At 45.1% G+C, this 19736-nt stretch overlaps 1 protein-coding gene across 2 annotated transcripts; it reads left to right on the top strand.

Moving 5' to 3' along the window:
* Positions 1 to 10562: 10562 nt before the first annotated feature.
* On the top strand, positions 10563 to 17107 carry MARCKS (myristoylated alanine rich protein kinase C substrate). 2 transcript variants are annotated; one of them, XM_089683538.1, is made up of 3 exons: positions 10563 to 10802; positions 11077 to 11185; positions 14592 to 17107. In XM_089683538.1, the coding sequence occupies exons 2-3, from the start codon at positions 11084 to 11086 to the stop codon at positions 15348 to 15350; spliced, it is 861 nt and encodes a 286-aa protein (XP_089539664.1). In that variant the 5' UTR covers positions 10563 to 10802; positions 11077 to 11083; the 3' UTR covers positions 15351 to 17107. The 2 variants fall into 2 exon arrangements, with proteins under 2 accessions (XP_089539664.1, XP_089539665.1); XM_089683539.1 differs by having other exon boundaries at positions 10563 to 11185.
* The last annotated feature ends 2629 nt before the right edge of the window (positions 17108 to 19736 follow it).

The following is a 19736-nucleotide window of genomic DNA, read 5'->3' as shown; positions in this document are numbered from 1 at the left end:
GCATATTTCCACACATTGATCACCAGGTGTTTTTGGTGTGCTCTAATCACACCACAATGATGGCATGAAGTGCGGTGCAGTTCAATGTGAAAACAGGCTGCATGGTTGTACTTTTCCCCAGAGCGCTGGATGGGACCACAAGACATGAATGGAAGTGACGCTACAAAAAAATGTTAAAGCGGTAGCAAACCTTAACCGCTTGCCCTCCGCACTATAGAAGAAATACTGCTACAGGGCGGCAGTGCTGTGCAAAATCATGTATATATACATGAGTCTCATTTTCCGGGTAGGGGGCATGCTTGCCACCCTACCAGAGCCGCTATTGGCGGCTAGAGATGTCAATCACTGGGTCCCATCAGGGAAAGCTGACAGGGGAGAGACCTGTGTGTCAGCATGGACATGCTGTTTTGTATCTCTCTGCACAGCATGTCTCCTTAGTAAAACACAGCCAGGGGCGGACTGACCATTTGGAAGCTCGGGCACTGCCCGAGGGCCCGGGATCAGTAGGGGGCCCCATGAGATGCCCCCCGGACCTTTTTCATAGGCTTTTTTGAGTTTGGGCAAGGACACAGGGGCCCCATGATCCCCTATTGCCCAGGGGGCCCCATAAGTTGTCAGTCCGCCCCTGAACACAGCACACAGTAAAACACACACGCTGCACACTGTTAACCCTTTGATCGCCCCAGATGTTAACCCCTTCCTGCCCAGTGTCATTAGTACAGTGTCAGTGCTTTTTAATAGTATTAGTATTACTATTACAGTATTAATACAGTATACACTGTATTAGTGTCTCCGGGGATGTCAGTGGCAGTTAGTCAGTTCCCACCCAGTGTCAGAATGCCCGCCGCAGTCCCACTATAAGTCACTGATTGCCGCCATTACTAGTTAAAAAAAAGAATTTTTAGATGCTATAACTTTCACTTTTTTATCAAAGACATGTAGCAGAATACATTTTGGTCTGAATTTATAAAGAAATTAGATTTTTTTTAAATTTTTTTATTGGATATGTTTTATAGCAAAAAGTCAAAAATATATATATTTTTTTAAAAATTGTCGGTCTTTTTTTGTTTATAGCGCAAAAAATAAAAAACACAGAGGTGACAAAATACCACTGAAAGAAAGCTCTATTTGTGGGAAAAAGGGACATAAACTTCATTTATGTACAGCGTTGCATGACCGCGCAATTGTTAAAGTAATGCAGCACTGCATCGCAAAAAATGGCCTGGTCAGGAAGGGGGGTAAATCCTCTGGAGGGCAAATTGGTCCCCTGCAGGCTCATATTATAATGTGCTAGTATGCATCACATACTGGCACATCATGACAGACTTACCTAAAAATGGATCCCTCTATTGGCCTGCTGTCATCGCTGACAGGGCTTCCATCTCCAGTCTATCATGAATGCTGCTGCCAGACTCATCCACCTTACTAACCGTTCTGTATCTGCCACCCCTCTCTGCCAATCCCTCCACTGGCTTCCCATTGCTCAATGAATAAAATTCAAAATATTACCAATAACATATAAAGCCATTTATAACTCTGCCCCAAATTACATCACCAATCTTGTCTCCAAATATCACCCAAACCGTACTCTCCTCGCACGGCCTCCTGCTCTCTAGCTCCCTTGTCTCCTCCTCCCATGCTCATCTCCAGGACTTCTCCAGAGCTTCCCCCATCCTCTGGAACTCTCTACCCCAATTTATCAGACAATCGCCTACTCTGCTCACTTTTAGGCGATCTCTGAAAACATCTCTCTTCAGAGAAGCCTATCCTGTCCTCAGCTAATAATGAAATCTTCTATTCCTTCTACCAGTCCATCCCTTGCAGTTATTACCTTTTGTACCACTAGCCCCTCCCTCTTAGATTGTAAGCTGACAGCTGCCCTCATGGTAAAGGTGGCCATAGATGGAAAATTGGCTGCTTCAATCTACTGATCAACTTCTGTACAACCGCCTTGTCGGATTTTTCCCACTCAATCCACGCTGCTGGCTGCAGGCTGCAATGCTGATCAGTGTATTCTGATGGCAGGGAAGTCCCCCTGCTGTCAATATACAATAGCTCAGCGGGGAGAATTCCCACATCCACCATAAATATGTGGATGGGGGAATCAAGTCAGATTTTTCGTTCAACCAGCTGGTTGAACAAAAAAAACAAACTGACAATGCACATATCTACGTTTTTTTGTACGGGCTAGTGTGGACATAGCTAGAGTGAATGCTAGGTGCACACTTATGTGGATTTCAGTGTGTTTTCCCATTTTCAGAAACGCACTACAGCCCATTTAACATGATTTCCTATGGATCTAGTTCACATCTGTGTGTTTTAAACCAGTGCATTTTTTTTTAAAAGGGTCACAGGCTTTTTTACCCCAGCAGATTGCATTTTTTTCTGCAATAGTCTTCACTGGAACTGCACCATAAATGCAAGTGTTGTGTTTTTGATAATGTTTTTTGCTTTCTTTTTTTTTCTGCCAATAGGAAAGTATTGACTTTGATGCAACTTTGATGCAGCTTTCTATTCTCTGGCACTCAAGTAGCATCAAAGTCGCATCAAAGTTGCACTACATGAACAGAACTGCCAAACTTTCCTATTGGCAAAAAAAAAGTTGCATCAAAGTCAATAATTTCCTACTGGCAAAAAAAGCAAAACACATAAAAAAAACAAAAAAAGTTTGTTTAAAAACGCATTGTGAAACCGCACAATCTGCTATTATTATTGCAGGTTCTTCTAAAGCGCCATCATTTTACACAGCGCTTTACCTACCTATATATATATTTTTTTTTTTTGTACATTCGCCTCAATCCCTAACCCTCAAGGGGCGTACAATCTAAAGTCCCAAACTTACATTCATACATACACATACTAGGGCCAATTTAGACAGGATCCAATTAACCTACCAGCATGTCCTTGGAATGAGGGAAGAAACCCACGCAGCCAGAGGGAGAACATGCAAACTCCAGGCAGGTGGTGCCGTGGTCTGCATAGATGTGAACCTAGCCTAAGGGTAGCTTCACATCACATTGTTTGCTGGCAATATGCACTGTGATGCGTTTTTGCTTCTGTTGCAGTGCACTGTCTTTCTGTGTTGCATTACGGTTGTTATTTTTTTTTATTTTTTAATTACCTTACACACCTGTGAATGCACTCGACTCCAATTACATGCGCGAACCCAAGCAGAGGTTTCTGGCGATTAGCTGCAGGAGGCTTCCACTGGCAGCTAATAACGGCCGCTCGTATGCGGTGATCACAAGTGCGTGATCGGCCGTGGATGCGGTGTGCGTCCAGGACTGATCATTTGCACGTGATCTCTGCATACCTGTATAATGTGTGCTGTAACTTGTAGCTCATGGGACAGAGTGACCCGTGGATGCGGTCTGCGTCCAGGACTGATCATTTGCACGTGATCTCTGCATACCTGTATAATGTGTGCTGTAACTTGTAGCTCATGGGACAGAGTGACCCGTGGATGCGGTCTGCGTCCAGGACTGATCATTCGCACGTGATCTCTGCATACCTGTATAATGTGTGCTGTAACTTGTAGCTCATGGGACAGAGTGACCCGTGGATGGGGTCTGCGTCCAGGACTGATCATTTGCACGTGATCTCTGCATACCTGTATAATGTGTGCTGTAACTTGTAGCTCATGGGACAGAGTGACCCGTGGATACGGTCTGCGTCCAGGACTGATCATTCGCACGTGATCTCCAGATACCTGTATAATGTGTGCTGTAACTTGTAGCTCATGGGACAGAGTGACAACGCAGCAGCACAAGTGTCAGACACAAATAAGTGACACCCTATCATAGATGGTGCCTAAACAAGAATCTTTACAGCAGAAATTCCAGATAGTATTGAAAGCTGCAGATTTAAAGTGACTTTTAAAATGACAAGACAAATGATATCTTGGTGTATATATGCTTTCAGTGATTGGTTGTAAAGTCACCGTGTAGATTCCAGTTACGGATGTATAGCGCTGATGGGTAGCTAGGCCTTGGTTGCTATGGGTATCAGTTGCACTGTGGTGCATGTGTCAGTAAATGAATGATGACAATGGCTGGCAGTTGTTTACTTCCAGTAGCACAGTGGGGAGGATATGAGCAGGCAGGCTAGTGTACAGCTGTTAGAGCCCTGTCAGTCAGGTTACAGATTTACAGAGCAAGGCGGGAAGCAGTGATGCAGCTGCCTTATTGCCCTCATATCCCAGTGACATGGAGAAGATAGCTGGCTTTAACATGCCTGGGAGGATATGACACAGACGTGTAGTACTGTACATGTCCAGTGTGAAGAGATGAGATTATTTTACACGGCACACCCACAATTCACCTCACCTCGACTCCCTCTCCATTGTAGATCATGTGTGTCTGGACCCTTCCAACCCCCACCATGCTGAGTCCAAACAAAGAGCGCACAATGGCCAACTCAGGCTATTATCTCTGCCTCCTCCTCACTTACAAAAAGTGAAAACCCTCACTGAAGGGAGTGGAAGCCCCATCACTACAATCTCACCGACGCTTTAACATGTGAATGTCCTTTCAAATATCATTTCAGTATTTTTAAATCTGCGGCTCTCATTATAATAATATCTGGTGATCCTGTCATGAAGGATAGGGTTCATGTACACGGCCGCAATGGGGCTGCACAGTGTACATTCTGGTGTAGTTCTCTGCCTAGGAGTCACAGGTGCAGTGTACAGCTCGCCAAAAATCAGTGACAGGCTGAAATACGCAGTGTCGGTATGCCGATATAGGTACATCTAACCGGTACTTGTGATAGGGATGTACATTTGTGTTGACTTGAAGGTAGCCTGACTTTGAGACAGTTCACAATTCCTTGTACACAGATGTGTGTATATTTGTGTATAGTCTGCTGCCGGCAGTCTGTAAAATCAGTGACAGGCTGAAATACGCAGTGTCTGTATGCCGATATAGGTACATCTAACCGGTACTTGTGATAGGGATGTACAGTACATTTGTGTTGACTTGAAGGTAGCCTGACTTTGAGACCATTCATAATTCCTTGTACACAAGTACCGCTCAGATGTGTGTATATTTGTGTATAGTCTGCTGCCGGCAGTCTGTAAAATCAGTGACAGGCTGAAATACACAATACACATATGTACTGACCCGAACACAGTCTGCCTTGATAGCAGTTCATATGTCCCAGCATCTTAATAGCATCATGGGCCCCTGGGTAAAGTAATACACTGGGGCCCCTACCCGTCTGCCCCAATTTACACACCTACTCTCAAGAATTAAAGTATAAATAGTTGATAGAATTAAACTCATACAGTATTTATTATACTTTCAATAAAATTGATTTTAAACAAGAAGAAAGCATGCCATAAATCAAAGACTAATGCGGGCCACAGACGGTTCGATTTTTCGTCCAAAAGAATAATCGGTCGATTTTCGCACTGTTAGTGAGGCAATGGCATCGGCCGATTTTGGCGGTTCCTCCTTTTTCCGTTTATCGGTCATGCTGGAAAATTTGTGAAAAACGGACGATTTTCACAATCATTGGTGGCAACATCGGTTTACAGAACGAACAATGTTTTGTTTTTCGGACAAAAAATCGGCCGATAAACGAACCGTCTATGGCCTGCATAAGGCTCAGTTCACACTAGCTTTGTCAGCAGGCATTAGACAGGTGTTTGGGAAGCGGTTTTAACGCTTCTCAAATGCCTATGAAAATTCTGCACATGGCAGTACACAGTGCTGTTCTCACTGAAGCGATAGAGTCTTGTCGAGTCAAGTGGAGTTGAAGCCTCCCATTCAAGTCTAGGGTGCCGTCTGGCAGGTGTTTGCAGTGCAGTTGCGATGTGGATGCGAGGCGGTTGCAGAGCGTTAATACCATTTAACTTCATTATAGCCGTTTGTGGTGCAGTTTTAACGCTTGAAAATGCCTATGAACCGCCTCAAAACCGAGCACGGGGCGTTTGGGGAGCGTTTGGGGAGCATTTGAGGAGCATTAAAAAAGCTTCCCTAACGCCTGTCAAACGCTATAGGGGCATTTGGCAAGTTACAAATAAAGTCAAGTTTGAACGAGCCCTAAACAACCCAAAGGGCCAGTGGTGGTCTGACAACTCATGGGGCCCCCGGGCAATAGGGGATCATGGGGCCCCTGTGTCCTTGCCCACACTCAAAAAAAGACTATGAAAAGGTACCAAGGGCATCTCATGGGGCCCCCTACTGACCACGGGCCCTCGGCAGTGCCCGGGTTTCCAAATGGTCAGTCTGCCCCTGCAAAGGGCACAGTATGGGGGGAGGGAGGCTGAAGGGTGTAATACTGGGATCAGGAGGATTCAATTCAGGTTCTGGGATATTGCCTGGGCCATCCAGCTTAGTAAAAAGAGTGACTGTCCCAGCAAATCAGGGACAGTTGGCAAGCATGATGTAAAGCAAGATTATCATGTGGCCCCTATGCATCTGGGGCCCCTGGCCAGTGCCCATGAATTAAGACAGCCATGTGTCCTTCTACACAAGTATCACTCAGATGTATTTATATCTGTTTACAGTCTGTTGCCAGCAGCCTGTAAAATCAATGACAGGCCGAAATCCGCAGCATCTGTACACCAATATAGCGACGTCTGACTGGTAATTGCGCAGAGGGACATACATATGCGCTGCTCGGAAGACAAGTACCGCTATAGACACGTACCACTTAGATGTTTGTATATCTGTGTACAGTCCACTTCCAGCAGCATGTACAATCAATGACAGGCCGAAGTACGCAGCATCTGTACACCAATATAGGCACGTCTGACTGGAAATTGCGCACAGGGACATACCTGGCGTTATAGAGGGTTCAAGCACCTTCAGGATTGTGCTGCTTTACTTGGAGCATGTTTACACTGTCTACCTGTCCAATGGACTTCCAACAGACACTCTTGCTATTGTAACACACAGGCGCAGTCTACTGTTATCACCACTGGGAAACCTGCCAAGAGAAATGCCATGCAGCCATCGCTGGAGTGTAGACATGAAGTTGCTGCAAAGAGGCTGCAGGAGATCAGTAGCATTTAGCTGCCACAATGGATTCAGTTAAAATGTTACTAAAACCAGGACCCTGCATTCACTATATCTGGTCTCCCACAGTACACACAACATGGAAATGCAATTATTTTAGTAAATATAAACTGCTAAATACCTTTCCTCATCAGCAGTTACAGCAGTCTTGTGACTTTTATCAGTGTGCTGTGGAGCACATGTTAAAGCTTGTAGGAGGAGTTTTCATTTTGCTGTAGGAGGATGCAGAACCCCCTGACCTCTGTCTGGACAGTGCTGATTGGCCCTGTGCTAATCACATGCACTCTCCTAAAGAGCAAAAAAAAACTCTAGCAATACACACCAAACTGAGTATGTGCAGAGTAACTCCAAAGACTCTGTGTTATCAGGAGATGAGACGGGGACAATGGAAGAAGGTGAGGATCAGAGAAGACAGGATCAAACAGCCTTTTTACCCAGTGCAGAGGATTAACCCTTTAGACTCCACAGTGAGTATAACAAGCATGCTTTACTGCATATACAGACTGATTTTACTGTTGTGGGTTTAGTAACACCTTAAAGGTGAAGTTGTGTTTATCATTTTTTTTTTTAAAAAAAAAAGCTAATTGTTTATGATACATAGTGTTTTGGCAAACTAAATGCCATCCAGTTAGGATTTACATTTGGTTTGACATCTAAAGAGGAGCTGAATAAGCCCCAAGGCAACTTAAAGCAGAGCTCCACCCAAATGGGGACATTCCACTTTAAGGCTTTGTCCCCCAGTTAAGGGTTGACACCTTTGGGGAGCTGGGGGGGGGTTGAGCAGGTAACCACTCCCACTTCCGCTGTGATCACCTAGGTGAACGGAAGCATTATTTGTTCTCCTCTCCTCCCTCCTTGAGTCTTCCGGGACATGTGACAGGTCCCAGACGACTATGGGACCATTCATAAAGCGCAGCGCTTCTCGCGCATGCGCAGTGGGCATCTGGCTGTGAAGCCGCAAGCTGTCACAGCCGGGTGCCCACACTGAAGATGGCGGCGCCAAGGAGACAGGGTGGTCGGCGAACCTGGCTGGTGTGAGGACACTGCGGGATTGAGGGACAGGTGAGTGGCTGTTTTTTTATAAGTCAGCAGCTACAGTTTTTGTAGCTGTTGACTTTTATATTTTTATGTTGTCACCGAAGCTCCGCTTTATGCTCACTACACATTATACGATTTTTCTTGTACAATTTTCCTTTAGATTTACCGAAACCAGTGGATGTCCAAGGGGCCAGGCTACAGTGTAAACATGGGCAGAGACAGTGTGGATTTTGGCTGTTCAGCACACAAGAGGCAAAAGCTCATACTAAACAGTGTGGATGGTGGCAGCACAGTGCTTAGTACTTCTGCCTAGCAGTACTACTATGGGTTCAAATCCCAACCAGGGCACTATCTGCAGGGCTGCTCTTAGAAATCAAGGGGCCCCATACAGCCAACATGACGCCCCCCCCCAAAAAAAAAAAAAAAAACAACTAAGTTTACTATGCTTCAGTTATGCATGAACACAGTGAGTTATCGGTACCGATCACTCATTGTGTTCCTTCACAAAAGGAAGAGCCTGGTAAAATGAGACATATGGTATTTACCTATTGTGTGCTTGCAGCTGCAGATGGGATAGAAAGGAGGGAAGCTGGCAGCACTGTGGGGGCACACAGGGGAGCCTGGGAGCAGGGGTGAAACGTATGGTGCACAGGAAGGGCGGGGAGGGGACTGGAACTGATCCCCTGTGTGGCTCTCCTTCCAGCAGCTGGAAGCCAGCAAAAGGAAGAGGAGAAGAAGCCAGCTTTCAGCTGCTGCAGAGAGAGCCAATGAGGGGATCGTTTCCAGTAATTGCCCCTTGCTGTGCCAATCACCCTCCCTGTCCACATCTGGTTCACCTAGCTGCCTGGGCCCCCCTGTTGGCCTGGGCCCCATGCAGGAGGACTGGCGGTACTCTCTTATCCACGGCCCTGACTACCTGCATGGAGTTTGCATGTTCTTCCTCTGCCTGCATGGGTTTCCTCCCGCACTCCCAAGACATGCTGATAGGTTAAATGGCCCTAGTATGCATAAATGTGAATTAGGGACCTTAGATTGTAAGTTCCTTGAGGGTGGGGACTGGTGTAAATTGATGGTGCTATATAAGTACCTGTAATAAATAAATGTTCACAGGACAACTGATAGGATGAGGTCATTGCTCATCCAATCATTTTTTTATAATTGACTTTTGCCAAGCAGGACCTCGAATTTTGGTCAGTTCAGCAGGAATTGGACAAAATGTGATCCACCTATGGCCACCTGCCTGTCACTTGGGGGCAGTTTGTATGTGATCAGACAGGCTATGCCAGTATAAAGCAAATGGGGGGGCTTCTCTGTGCCTACTGCAGCCCTCATCAATGCCACAGTGATGGGGGGGGAAAACAGCTCCCCCATCTAGGGCCCCCTCTCCAGCTCAGGGATCAGGCAGAGGCTGCATTCCCAGCTAGCGTCTCCGCACACACTGGATATCCATGATGGCTGCAAAGCCTTCCATAGCCAGACTAGCCTGGGTTCCAGCAGGCTGATGTGTAATAAATGAGCTGGTCATTTTAGGGGGGTGGGGGGAGTTTGAGCTCAGCAGGCGAGGTTAGAATGTGATCCTCACATAGCCCCATCACCTAACAAAAGCTCCCTCCTCCCTGATTCATTTCTTCCCAAAAATCTTCCCCAGCTGCCACATTAACCCCTCCACCGCCGACGCCTCCTTGACAGCTTTACACCAGCAATAAGGATTTTTTTTGTAATTCTCCACGTGACTGTCATTTTCAAACCTCATTGGATCCAGCTGAAAAAACAAATGTCACTTTTTTTTTTTTGTTACGGTGTGTTAGCTCTTGAGCCTACGCTGCTTCCATCACTTTCACACACACTGCCATTGTGAAAAAAAAAGGCAACCTCCAGTGGGTGACAACAAATCAGAAATAATTGGACAGCAGCATTTCATTAGGCTGGGAAGAGAAATAGAAAGATGTGCAGTTTAGAGGCAGTGACTGGAGGAAATGTGCGAATCTCACATCTGGACAGCATACATCCTCCAGATCGCAAAAAGAAATCTGATCCCCCCCAACACCTCCTTTTTTGTTGTTTAATGAAATCTGCAATCATCAATTAAAAAAAAAAAGGGCAGGCAATCTGTTGATGAAGCAGCTGGGAGCGATGGAGGAGTGATGGCAGACAAGCCAGTATAAATTGATCCCATCCCAGCTCCAGCCTCCAACCCATTGTGTACTAATAAGAAAACACAACACACTCTAAGAAGCAGTGAGTATTTTTTTATTATTATTAAAGAGGGGCACACGTTCATTCCTGCTTAATTGCTCTCTTTTCCCGATCTTGGTGTTGGCACTTTTTTTTGTAAATATGGTATTTGTATTAGTGATTAGAATTTTTTTTTTTTTTTTTTTTTTTGCACTGCTGGGGCTGCATTGTTCTGCCCAAATTCCAAGCCGCGCCCCCTTCTTTGTCTAGGCGCGCTGTGATTGGCTGCGGCGGGCCTGGGCTGCCGTCATGCCTTGGGAAGCCCATTCATCTGTGCACTTGGGCGTTGGACTCCGCATCTTATTAGTGAGCGGGGAGATTTCTCCATTTTCCTGTTGGATCCAGCACGGCTGCCGACCATTGGGATATTTCATTCATGTGTCTGGCTCCTCCGTCTACTGAGAACTGATTGATTCTTTTTTTTTTTTTTTTTCTGGGGTTGGGATTTGAGGATCGCCCAGCGCTGTGTTTTGTTGGCCGTGTTTGTGGTTCCTCCTGCTCGTACCGGTGAATATCTCCTCATCCTCCTCATCTCTCTCGCACTTTGTCTTCTCCCTCCCCTCCTCCTGTTGCAGAGGATCCTCCGGCTGTGCTGTCTATTGTTGGCCAGCAGGCAGTCAGGCGGGCGGGCAGTCTCCAGAGCCCCATCATTTCTTTGTCTCCTTCTCTTCCTCTCTGCTAGTCCTGTCCGGGGCTGGGGGCTCCCCTCTGCACCCAGCTTCTTAGGCAGCCTTTCCTGTCTTGGTGGTGACCCGTTTTTTGCCTTTTGTTGGATATACAGACCAGCCATGGGAGCCCAGTTCTCTAAGACCGGAGCCAAAGGGGAAGCCGCCACCGCAGACAAGCCCGGGGAAGCTGTAGCCGCCTCTCCTTCCAAGACGAACGGCCAGGTAAATGGGGGGGGGGGGGAGATGGTGTGGGGGGATCTATTGTATGGTGCTGCTGCTCCGAGTACCCAGCCATCGGATAGCAACAGCCAGTCAGCTCTACAGGGGGGGCTTTTGTGAGGGTTGCCCACCATCTCTCTGATTGGGGAGGGCTTTTGTTGGGGGTGATTGGCCCGATCTTGGATGGGGGTTGGGGTGATCGGGCTTTGTGGGGGTTGATTGCCTATGTTTCTAATTGGTAATCGGTTGCCCATGATCTCTTTGATGGGGATTGGAGCGATCGAGGTTTATTGGGGGAAGGGGTGGGATTGCTCCGATATCTGATCGAGCTTTGTTACTGGGGGAGGTTGATTGTAACGATCTGATGGATGGGTGCTTGGGGCGATCGATCTTTTATTTGAGGGCGATTGCTTCAATCCCTAATGGGGTTGGGTGCCCTGATCAGTTTTTTTTTTTTTTTTTTGAGGGGTTCATTGTCTTCCACTGATGGGGCTGCCTGCCTTGATCGAGATTTTTACTGGGGGGGTTCGATTGCCCCAATCTGATTGGTGGTTGGGGCGATCGGGCTCTTATTTGAGGACGATTGTCTCAATCTGATGGTGTTGGCTTTCCTGATCAAGCTTTTGAGGGGTTCATTGTCTTCATCTCTGATGGGGTTGCCTGTCCTGATCGAGCTTGTTACTGGGGGAGGGTTGATTGCCCCGGTCTAATGGGTGTTGGGGGTGATAGTCTCGATCTCTGAGGGTGGCTACCCTGATCAGGCGTTTTTTTTTTTAGTTGGGGGGGGGGGGTGATTTCCCTGATCTGATGGGTGCTTGGGGCGATCATGCTCTTATTTGGGGGCGATTGCCTCGATCTCTGATGGGTTTGGCTGCCCTGATCGAGCTTTTTACTGGGGGGGGGGGGTTGATTGCCCCGATCTGATAGGTGTTTGGGGCGATCAGTCTTTATTGGGGAGCTGATTGTCCTGATCTAAGGGGAGTTGGACGTCCATTGTCCTGATATCAGATGGGGTATTGCAGGGTGAGTGTCCCTTTTTTATAGGGGGGGGGGTGCATTGTCCGCTTTTTTTTTTTTTTTTTTTTTTTTTCCATTTATACTTGTATGGGGGGTTGAATGCCATATCAGTCTTTTATTGGGCAGGAGGGTTAATTGTCTCGATCTCAGATGGGGTATTGAGTGTGATCGCCCCTTTTACTGGGGGTAACTGTCCCGATCTCAGGGTATTGGAAGTGACTGCCCCTTTTTTTACAGGGGGGTGAATGACCGATCTTGGGAGTAATTGTCCCGATCTCAGGGTATTGAGGTGTGATCGCCCCTCTTACAGGGGGTGATTATCCGATCTCGGGGTATTGGTGGTGGTTATATTTTATAGGGGGTGTTAAGGTCCCGATCTCGGGATATTGGTTAGTGGTTGCCTCTTTTTATGGGTGTAATGGTCCCGGTATTGGGGTGTGATCGCCCCTCTTACAGGGGGGTGACTTTCCGATCTCAGAGTATTGGTGGTTGTCTTTTATAGGAGTGTAATGGTCCCGATCTCAGGATATTGATTGGTGATTGTCTCTTTTAGAGGTGTAATGGTCCCGATCTCGGGGTATTGGGGTGTGATTGCCCCGATCGGGCTTGTAGTCGTGCAGATCAGCAACATGTGTCTGCATGTACGATGAGCCGGGATGATGGGATTTTTCATTAATCGGTGTTGTATGATGTGTGGCTGTGCAGAGATGACATTTCGGTGCGCTGTATGGGAGGGGTCTCTGTCCGCCATTGTGTAGCTGGAGGTGTAGAGTAAGCCCCCTCTTTCTTTCTTTCTTCCTCTCTCTAACATGGTGTATGAGAGGGAAAGCACACAGGCTTTGTCTGTTGGCTCCTCGCTGGATCTGCAGCTACAAAGAAGGCGTGATCTGGGAGCTAATGTACTGGCAGCCGAGCGAAGCTCCCCGGAGCATTGTGCTGGCTGGTGGAGGGACAGCGCCCTCTGCCGACCGCTTCCATAGAGGCCGAGCCTAGCTTGTGTGCAGGCGTTGTAGGAGAATGGAGGGAAACGATATGCTTTTCAGTAACGCCATGTGGGCGCTATTGATGGCTCAAATAGAAGCCCTTGTGGGAAAGGCGGCTAATGCTGGCTTTTTTTTAATGAGCTGGAAGGGCAGGCTGTGTCACTGCCCTTCCAGGAAGTCACAGTAAACATTTCTGAGCGGCCCCATTGGTGTGCTTCTTGTTACCTCAGAGTTCATTCAAACAGGAGAGAACAAAAGCAAAGTTCCCACTTCAAAAATGAAGAATTACGAATGGGCCTCCTGGGCTACCGTTTTGTTTACCCCCCTCCAGTTTGAATGCACTAACCCTCTCAGAAATGAAATGTAACACTGCCAGTAAATCCATTTCATGTCTCATGTTTCCTAATGGCCATGTACAGGAAGCCTTGTGTTTGTCATTTGAGATGAGGCTCCATTCACACACCAGGATGAGAAACACAGATTTTCAAAAAAAAGCAGTTCTTTTCAGCTGGGGCCAATGAGGTTTGTAAATTGGTCACTTAGGAGGTGATTTACTAAAACTAGGGAGTGCAGCCAATCAGCTTCCAGGTCTTGTCAAAGCTTAACTGAACAAACTGAAGTTAGAAGCTGATTGGCTGCCATGTACGGCATCAGATTTTGCACACTCCAGTTTTCGTAAATCAACCCTGTAGTTTGAAATAAAGATTACTATCCTTGTGTAAGATTTGTGAATGAAGCCCATTATGTCAGAGGCGTGCTCTAGTATGCTTGCCTATGGCAGTCAGGCCCCTCATCTTCTGCCCCTTCAGGGTCCTTTCCCTTCATACTGCAAATAAATGCATGTGCAGGAACACGGCATGTTTTCTCAGCATTGTATTTCATATATATGCACTACTGCGTTGTGTGAACTTGGTCCCTTGCAGGGACCTGCGTTTTTAGCAAGTGCAGGTCAGGGGACATGGTGTGAGCAAGACATTTTATTACAGGTACTTATGCACTGCCGTCCATTTTACGCAACACATATTGTATAGTCTCATCAGTCCCTAACCCTCAAGGAGCATACAGTCTAAGGTCCCTAACTCTCATACATACACATATTAGGGAGGATCCCAATAACCATCAGTGTGGGAGGTACCTGGAGGAAACCCGTGCAGGCAGTAAACATGCAAACTCCAGGCAGGAGGTTCTGTGGTTGGGATTCGAACCAACGACCCTAGTACTGTCAGGTGGAAGCACTAACCATTTAGCCACTTTTTGTTTTTTTTATGGGAAGACTGGGTCCAAAAGGTACAATTCACCTGTCTTTCTAGCTTTGTAATAAACTTGTGACCCCAGTGGTAGGGGTTGTGTAACCACTGGTACCCCCTAACTGACCCGGTTTGTTTTTGGGTTCTTTCTCTTTCCTGCAGGAAAATGGGCACGTGAAGGCCAACGGAGATGCATCTTCTGCAGCAGCTGAGGCAGAAAAGGAGGAAGTCCAGGCTAACGGAAGCGCTCCTGCTGAGGAGACGCCAAAAGAGGAGGCAGCAGCAGCCGCCGAGCCCGCTCCAGAGAAGGAAGCTGCCGCCTCCACCGAAGGGGAAAGTGCAGAACCAGCCTCTCCAGCTGAAGGAGAGGCCTCTGCCAAAACAGAAGAAGCCGGTTCCACTTCCACACCTTCCACCAGCAATGAAACCCCCAAGAAGAAAAAGAAACGGTTCTCCTTTAAAAAATCTTTCAAGCTGAGTGGCTTTTCTTTCAAAAAGAACAAAAAAGAAAACAATGAAGGGGCAGAGGCTGAGGCAGCAGCTGCCTCCAATGAGGGAGCAAAGGAGGATGCTCCTGCGGCTGCGCCAGAGGCAGCCAATGAAGAGGCAAAACCAGCACAGGAAGAGGCTCCTGCCAGCAGCACAGAGGAAAAGAAAGAGGAGGCAGCTGCAGCAGCCGCCTCACCTGAGCCCCAGGAGACCAAAACTGAAGAGCCTGCACCAGAAAAGCCCACAGAAGAGGTAAAACCAGCCGAGGAGCCAAAGTCTGAGGAGAAACCAGCAGAAGAGGCCCCTGCTGCTGCTGCTGCTGCTCCAGAGGCCCCATCCACTGAACCAGAGGCACCAAAAGCTGAAGAACCAGCAGCTCCTACACAGGAAGCTACATCTGAATCCAGTCCAGCAGCTGAGTCAGCAGAGTAAAGAGATGGCAATTTTGAGATAATCAAAGGACTTTTTTTCTCCCCTTGTTTGTTTGTTGGAGTGGTGCCAGGTACTGGTTTTGGAGAACTTGTCTACAACCAGGGATTGATTTAAAGATTTATTTTTTATTTTTTTTTTGTCTTTGTTTTTTTGTTTTCTCCTCCTTACAGATCCCATCTCAAATCATTCTGTTACCACCATTCCAACAGGCCGTGTTGAGTTTACAGCAATCACCGGCCTCAATCCTTTTTTGCATCAGTATTAATGTTTTTGCGTACTTTGCATCTTTTATTGAAAATGTATACTTTTTTTTTCTCTTTTTTTTTTTTTGTCAATTTATGGACATGCCCATAATGAAGGAGATGGGTGGGTCAATAAAGGGGATATCAAAAATGAAGTGATAGGAGCCACAGTGGGTTTTTAGGTGGTGCACACGTTGCCAAGAGAATGTGCCACATGGAATGGGGGTCAGGTTTCTGTTTGGTTTTTTTTGTTTAAATTTTTTTTTTCTTTTTAAAAAGAAAGTAATGATTATTTTGTGAGGGCAGCCTTCTACAAGGTTTACAACACTAAAGGTCTTGACTAAGATGGCAAGCAAAATTAAAATAAAATCAATACCCAGATCATAGTTTTAGTAATTCATTTAAACCATAGGAACTTTTCACTTATCTCATGTTAGCTGTATCAGTCGGTGATTAAGTAGAAATACGAGTTGTATAGGCTTTATTGTTTATTGCTGGTTTATGACCTTAATAAAATGTAATTATGTATTACCAGCAGGGTGTTTTTAACTGTGACTATTGTATAAAAAGGAATCTTGATATCCAAAAGCACATGAAGTTTGCAACTCCTTCCACCCTGCCCATTTTTGTAAAACTGCAGTCATATTGGACCTTTTAAACACAAAATTTTAAACTCAACAAAGCTGTGATAAGTGGAATGGTTACTGTTTATACTGTGGTATGTTTTTTTGATTACAGCAGGCAATGCTTTCTTTTCCAGTTGTCTTTAAGAATTAAGGAAAACTTCAGATGCAATGGTTTTTTGTGTAGCATCTTGTCTTTCATGTTTTGTAAATACTGGAGAAGCTTTGACCAATTTGACTTAGAGATGGAATGTAACTTTGCTTACAAAATTGCTATTAAACTCTTGCTTAAGGTGTTCTAATTTTCTGTGAGCACACTAAAAGCGAAAAATAAATGTGAATAAAATGTACATGTTTTGTGTTTCTTTGGCATATAGTTAACACTAATCACCTACTTGAATAGTCTCATTTTTATTTATTTTTTTTTTTAAATACTAATTTGCATGTGTCATCCATGTGCTTGTCTTGTCCATTAACTATAGTGGCCTTCTTAATCCAGTTGGTATTGTGTAGCTGTTTTGGCAGGATCTGTATAGGCAAGTGACCAGATGCAGGTAGATTTTGTTTGGCTGCAATCATGTGTAAAACTAGGTACTGGTTGCAGCCAGTTAGGTGGTCCCATAGGACAGGTTTGGGAAGCACTAACCTGAACAAAAGCTGCTTCATCTTTCCTTGGGGTTCCTTTTCAAATGCTTAATCCTCACATGTATAATAGGCCTTTGTATAGCCAAAGGAAGTGAGTGGGTTTTTTTTTCCTTACTAGAATGCCTCTCCTGAAGAAGACTTCAAAGTTGCTTCAGGGTATGGAAACCTACTTTACATTTCAATGCTTGTACACATTCCAAGTGTAGCAATGAATAAAGACAACGCATTCTGGGCATATTTTTACTTATTTGATTTCAGTGGTTTTTCTTCTATATGGCTGCAGTGTGTTCTAAAACGTCTTTCCACTTATTGCATTTTGACCACAGTGGGAATTGCATTGGGGTTGATTTACTAGAACTGTAGAGTGCAAATCTGGTGCAGTTGTGCATGGTAGCCAGTCACTTCATCTTCAGTGAAAGCCAGCCATAGATGGTTCAAATCTCAGCCAGTTCAGCAGGGACCAGCTGAGATTCAAACCATGTATGGTCAGGCTGAATGTATCTAAGTTGATCGATCAACTTGGGAGAGTCTCCATTGGCGATACTGTGTTCTGGCTATAATAGCTACTTGAAATTGCATATATCTGACAGGCTGTTTGTACCAATCAACATTGACTGTGATGGGGTAATCAAGCCATTTCTTTCCTGAGACCTGTGGTTGCTGGAAAGAAAATTGCTCTCTATGGCTGGCTTAAGCTTTGAGAAAACCCTGCAAGCAGATTGGTTTCTGTGCAGATCTGCACCAGACTTTGCGCTCTATAAATCAACCCCATAGTGTCTTTGAGAAGAGTTGGGTCAGGCAAGGTGTTTTGGCCTTCAGCAACCAGTATACTTTTTGAAGGAAGGTTGCTGAGGGCCGACAAAGGCCTGAGACAGTTCTTCCACTAACTTTAACGAAAGTTCCACAATAATAACGTTTTATTGTAGTAGACCTGAGTGCATGTTCTATGTGAAAAACCTAGATAGTTATATTGATGAAGCCATTTTACATTGGAGTATGTAGAAGTTTGGATTTGGGACATAACATTTATTGACCAGATAACTTGGATTGTAGTACTTTTATTGTTGGTTTTTTATTTTGCCAATAAATGGGTATTGCCCTAAATCCAGACTTCTGTTTGCTAACATGGTACAACATTCTGCTGCTGTTGCATTATCTGTAAAATTACTTTCACATCTCAAGTCATGGCTTAGGCCGCAGTAGGCTATCCAATGGTGGGTTCTTTCCCCTCTGTATACTTTGGTTATTCACCATACTAATTTATGACTAGTCTATGCGCTTGCTAGTCTGACTTTAGTCTTTTACATGGCATTGGCTGGCTCTTTCATAGCAATGTAAAAGTCTGTCGTGTGTGTGTGTGAGTTTTTTTTATATAGATCTATTCTTTTGATTTAGCATTTCAATACTTGACGCCAGTTATGTTTGGTAGGAAACTGGACAATTGCTATGCGGCATTAGTTGTAAAAATGACTTGGGAAGGAAACATGTCCTTGGTGACCAGATGTTTAATATAATAACGTGCAATTGGGGAAAATGCATGTGAAAGCTCTTTGCTAAAGACTGTTTGATTTGTTTTAATATAGGGCAGCAATAAGAATACTATGCATTTTCTGTAACTGGGTAAGTTATAATTTTGGTATTGGGTTTTGTTTTTTGCTTTGCCTATTTTTAATACCGCTAGCCTGATGTAGCCAAAACTTTTAAAATGTTCCAGTGTAAAGCCAATACCTACAGTTGCTCTCACTAGACCTTTCAGAGCCTTCTAGTCACCCCACCAGCATGATCAACTCAAAATCATGCTCCCTCAACATCTTGTAACAGGAGACCACTGATTAAACTGGTTTTGAATAGTATTGGAACTTACCCAGGTGGATAACGTTCATCCCCGATCTTCAACCAGCCACCCAAGAATCCCTTGTGCCTGGCAACTGACCTCTCAGCCCCAAGCACACAGGAAGGGCCCATGCTTTCCAATACTTTGAAGCCCTACTTTGTTGGAGTGCTCCAATGGATCAGGAAGGTGGTGGGACTATAAATGGGTAAGTATGGACATTTTTGTATAAAAGGAATTGTGGTGCAGTGAATGGACAGGAGAAAGTCCTCTTTTAGTGTGTTAGGGGTTTCAAATAGATGTGCTATAAGTGTTGGAGCTGCTAAGAACTCTGAAAAATGCTAGTTTGGTTCTGTGTGGGGTGTTTGGGTTTTTTTTTGTTTTTTTTTTTTTTGTGAGGCATTGGCTTTGGAATAAATATGCAGCTCAGGAAAGATGGCATTTATAGAAAATGCCAAGATAAGTTGGAACTCATATTGTTGGGTGTCTTGTTTGTACACTAGGCTGGTCTTATGCTTGCTTTTTAATACTGGGTGAGTCACTGACCTGGAACTTAAGGACACTTGATATTCACAGGTTTCTTCTTGATTAGAGGCACTAGGTTAGTATTGTAAAGATTGAGAAGACTTTTTCATTCACACCTAACACAAGGTGACACTGGTGCTCAATATGTCTATTCTGCTCTACACCCCTAAAGATGATTATAGACTGAAATTCAGCTGGTCCCTGCTGAACGTTGATTAATCTGTGACAGCAGTCATTTGATCAACGTCTTGCAAACAAGTTAGAAAACATTTGGAGATCAATGGCTCCTCTAGTATTGCTAAGTATAGTATCTTGTGCTACAGAGTTTTGACTTGTTTGCTTCTGTGGTCCCCCTTTTTTTTTTTTTTTTTTTTTTTTTTTTTTTTTTTAAACACTCAGGATTGGCTTATGCATGTAGATTGTGAATAAGAAATGGCTTGTCCTGACATTTTAAGCCTTTCTTACCAGGGTTTTCCTTGCCCATACACATTTTGCCTTCAGGTAATTGCCCATCACAGTG

This window comes from Staurois parvus, unplaced genomic scaffold (genome assembly GCF_062004578.1).
Source record: "Staurois parvus isolate SC_StPar_1 unplaced genomic scaffold, SC_StPar_1.0 ptg000314l, whole genome shotgun sequence".
NCBI lineage: Eukaryota > Metazoa > Chordata > Amphibia > Anura > Ranidae > Staurois > Staurois parvus.
This window is presented reverse-complemented; position numbering and strand designations above follow the sequence as displayed.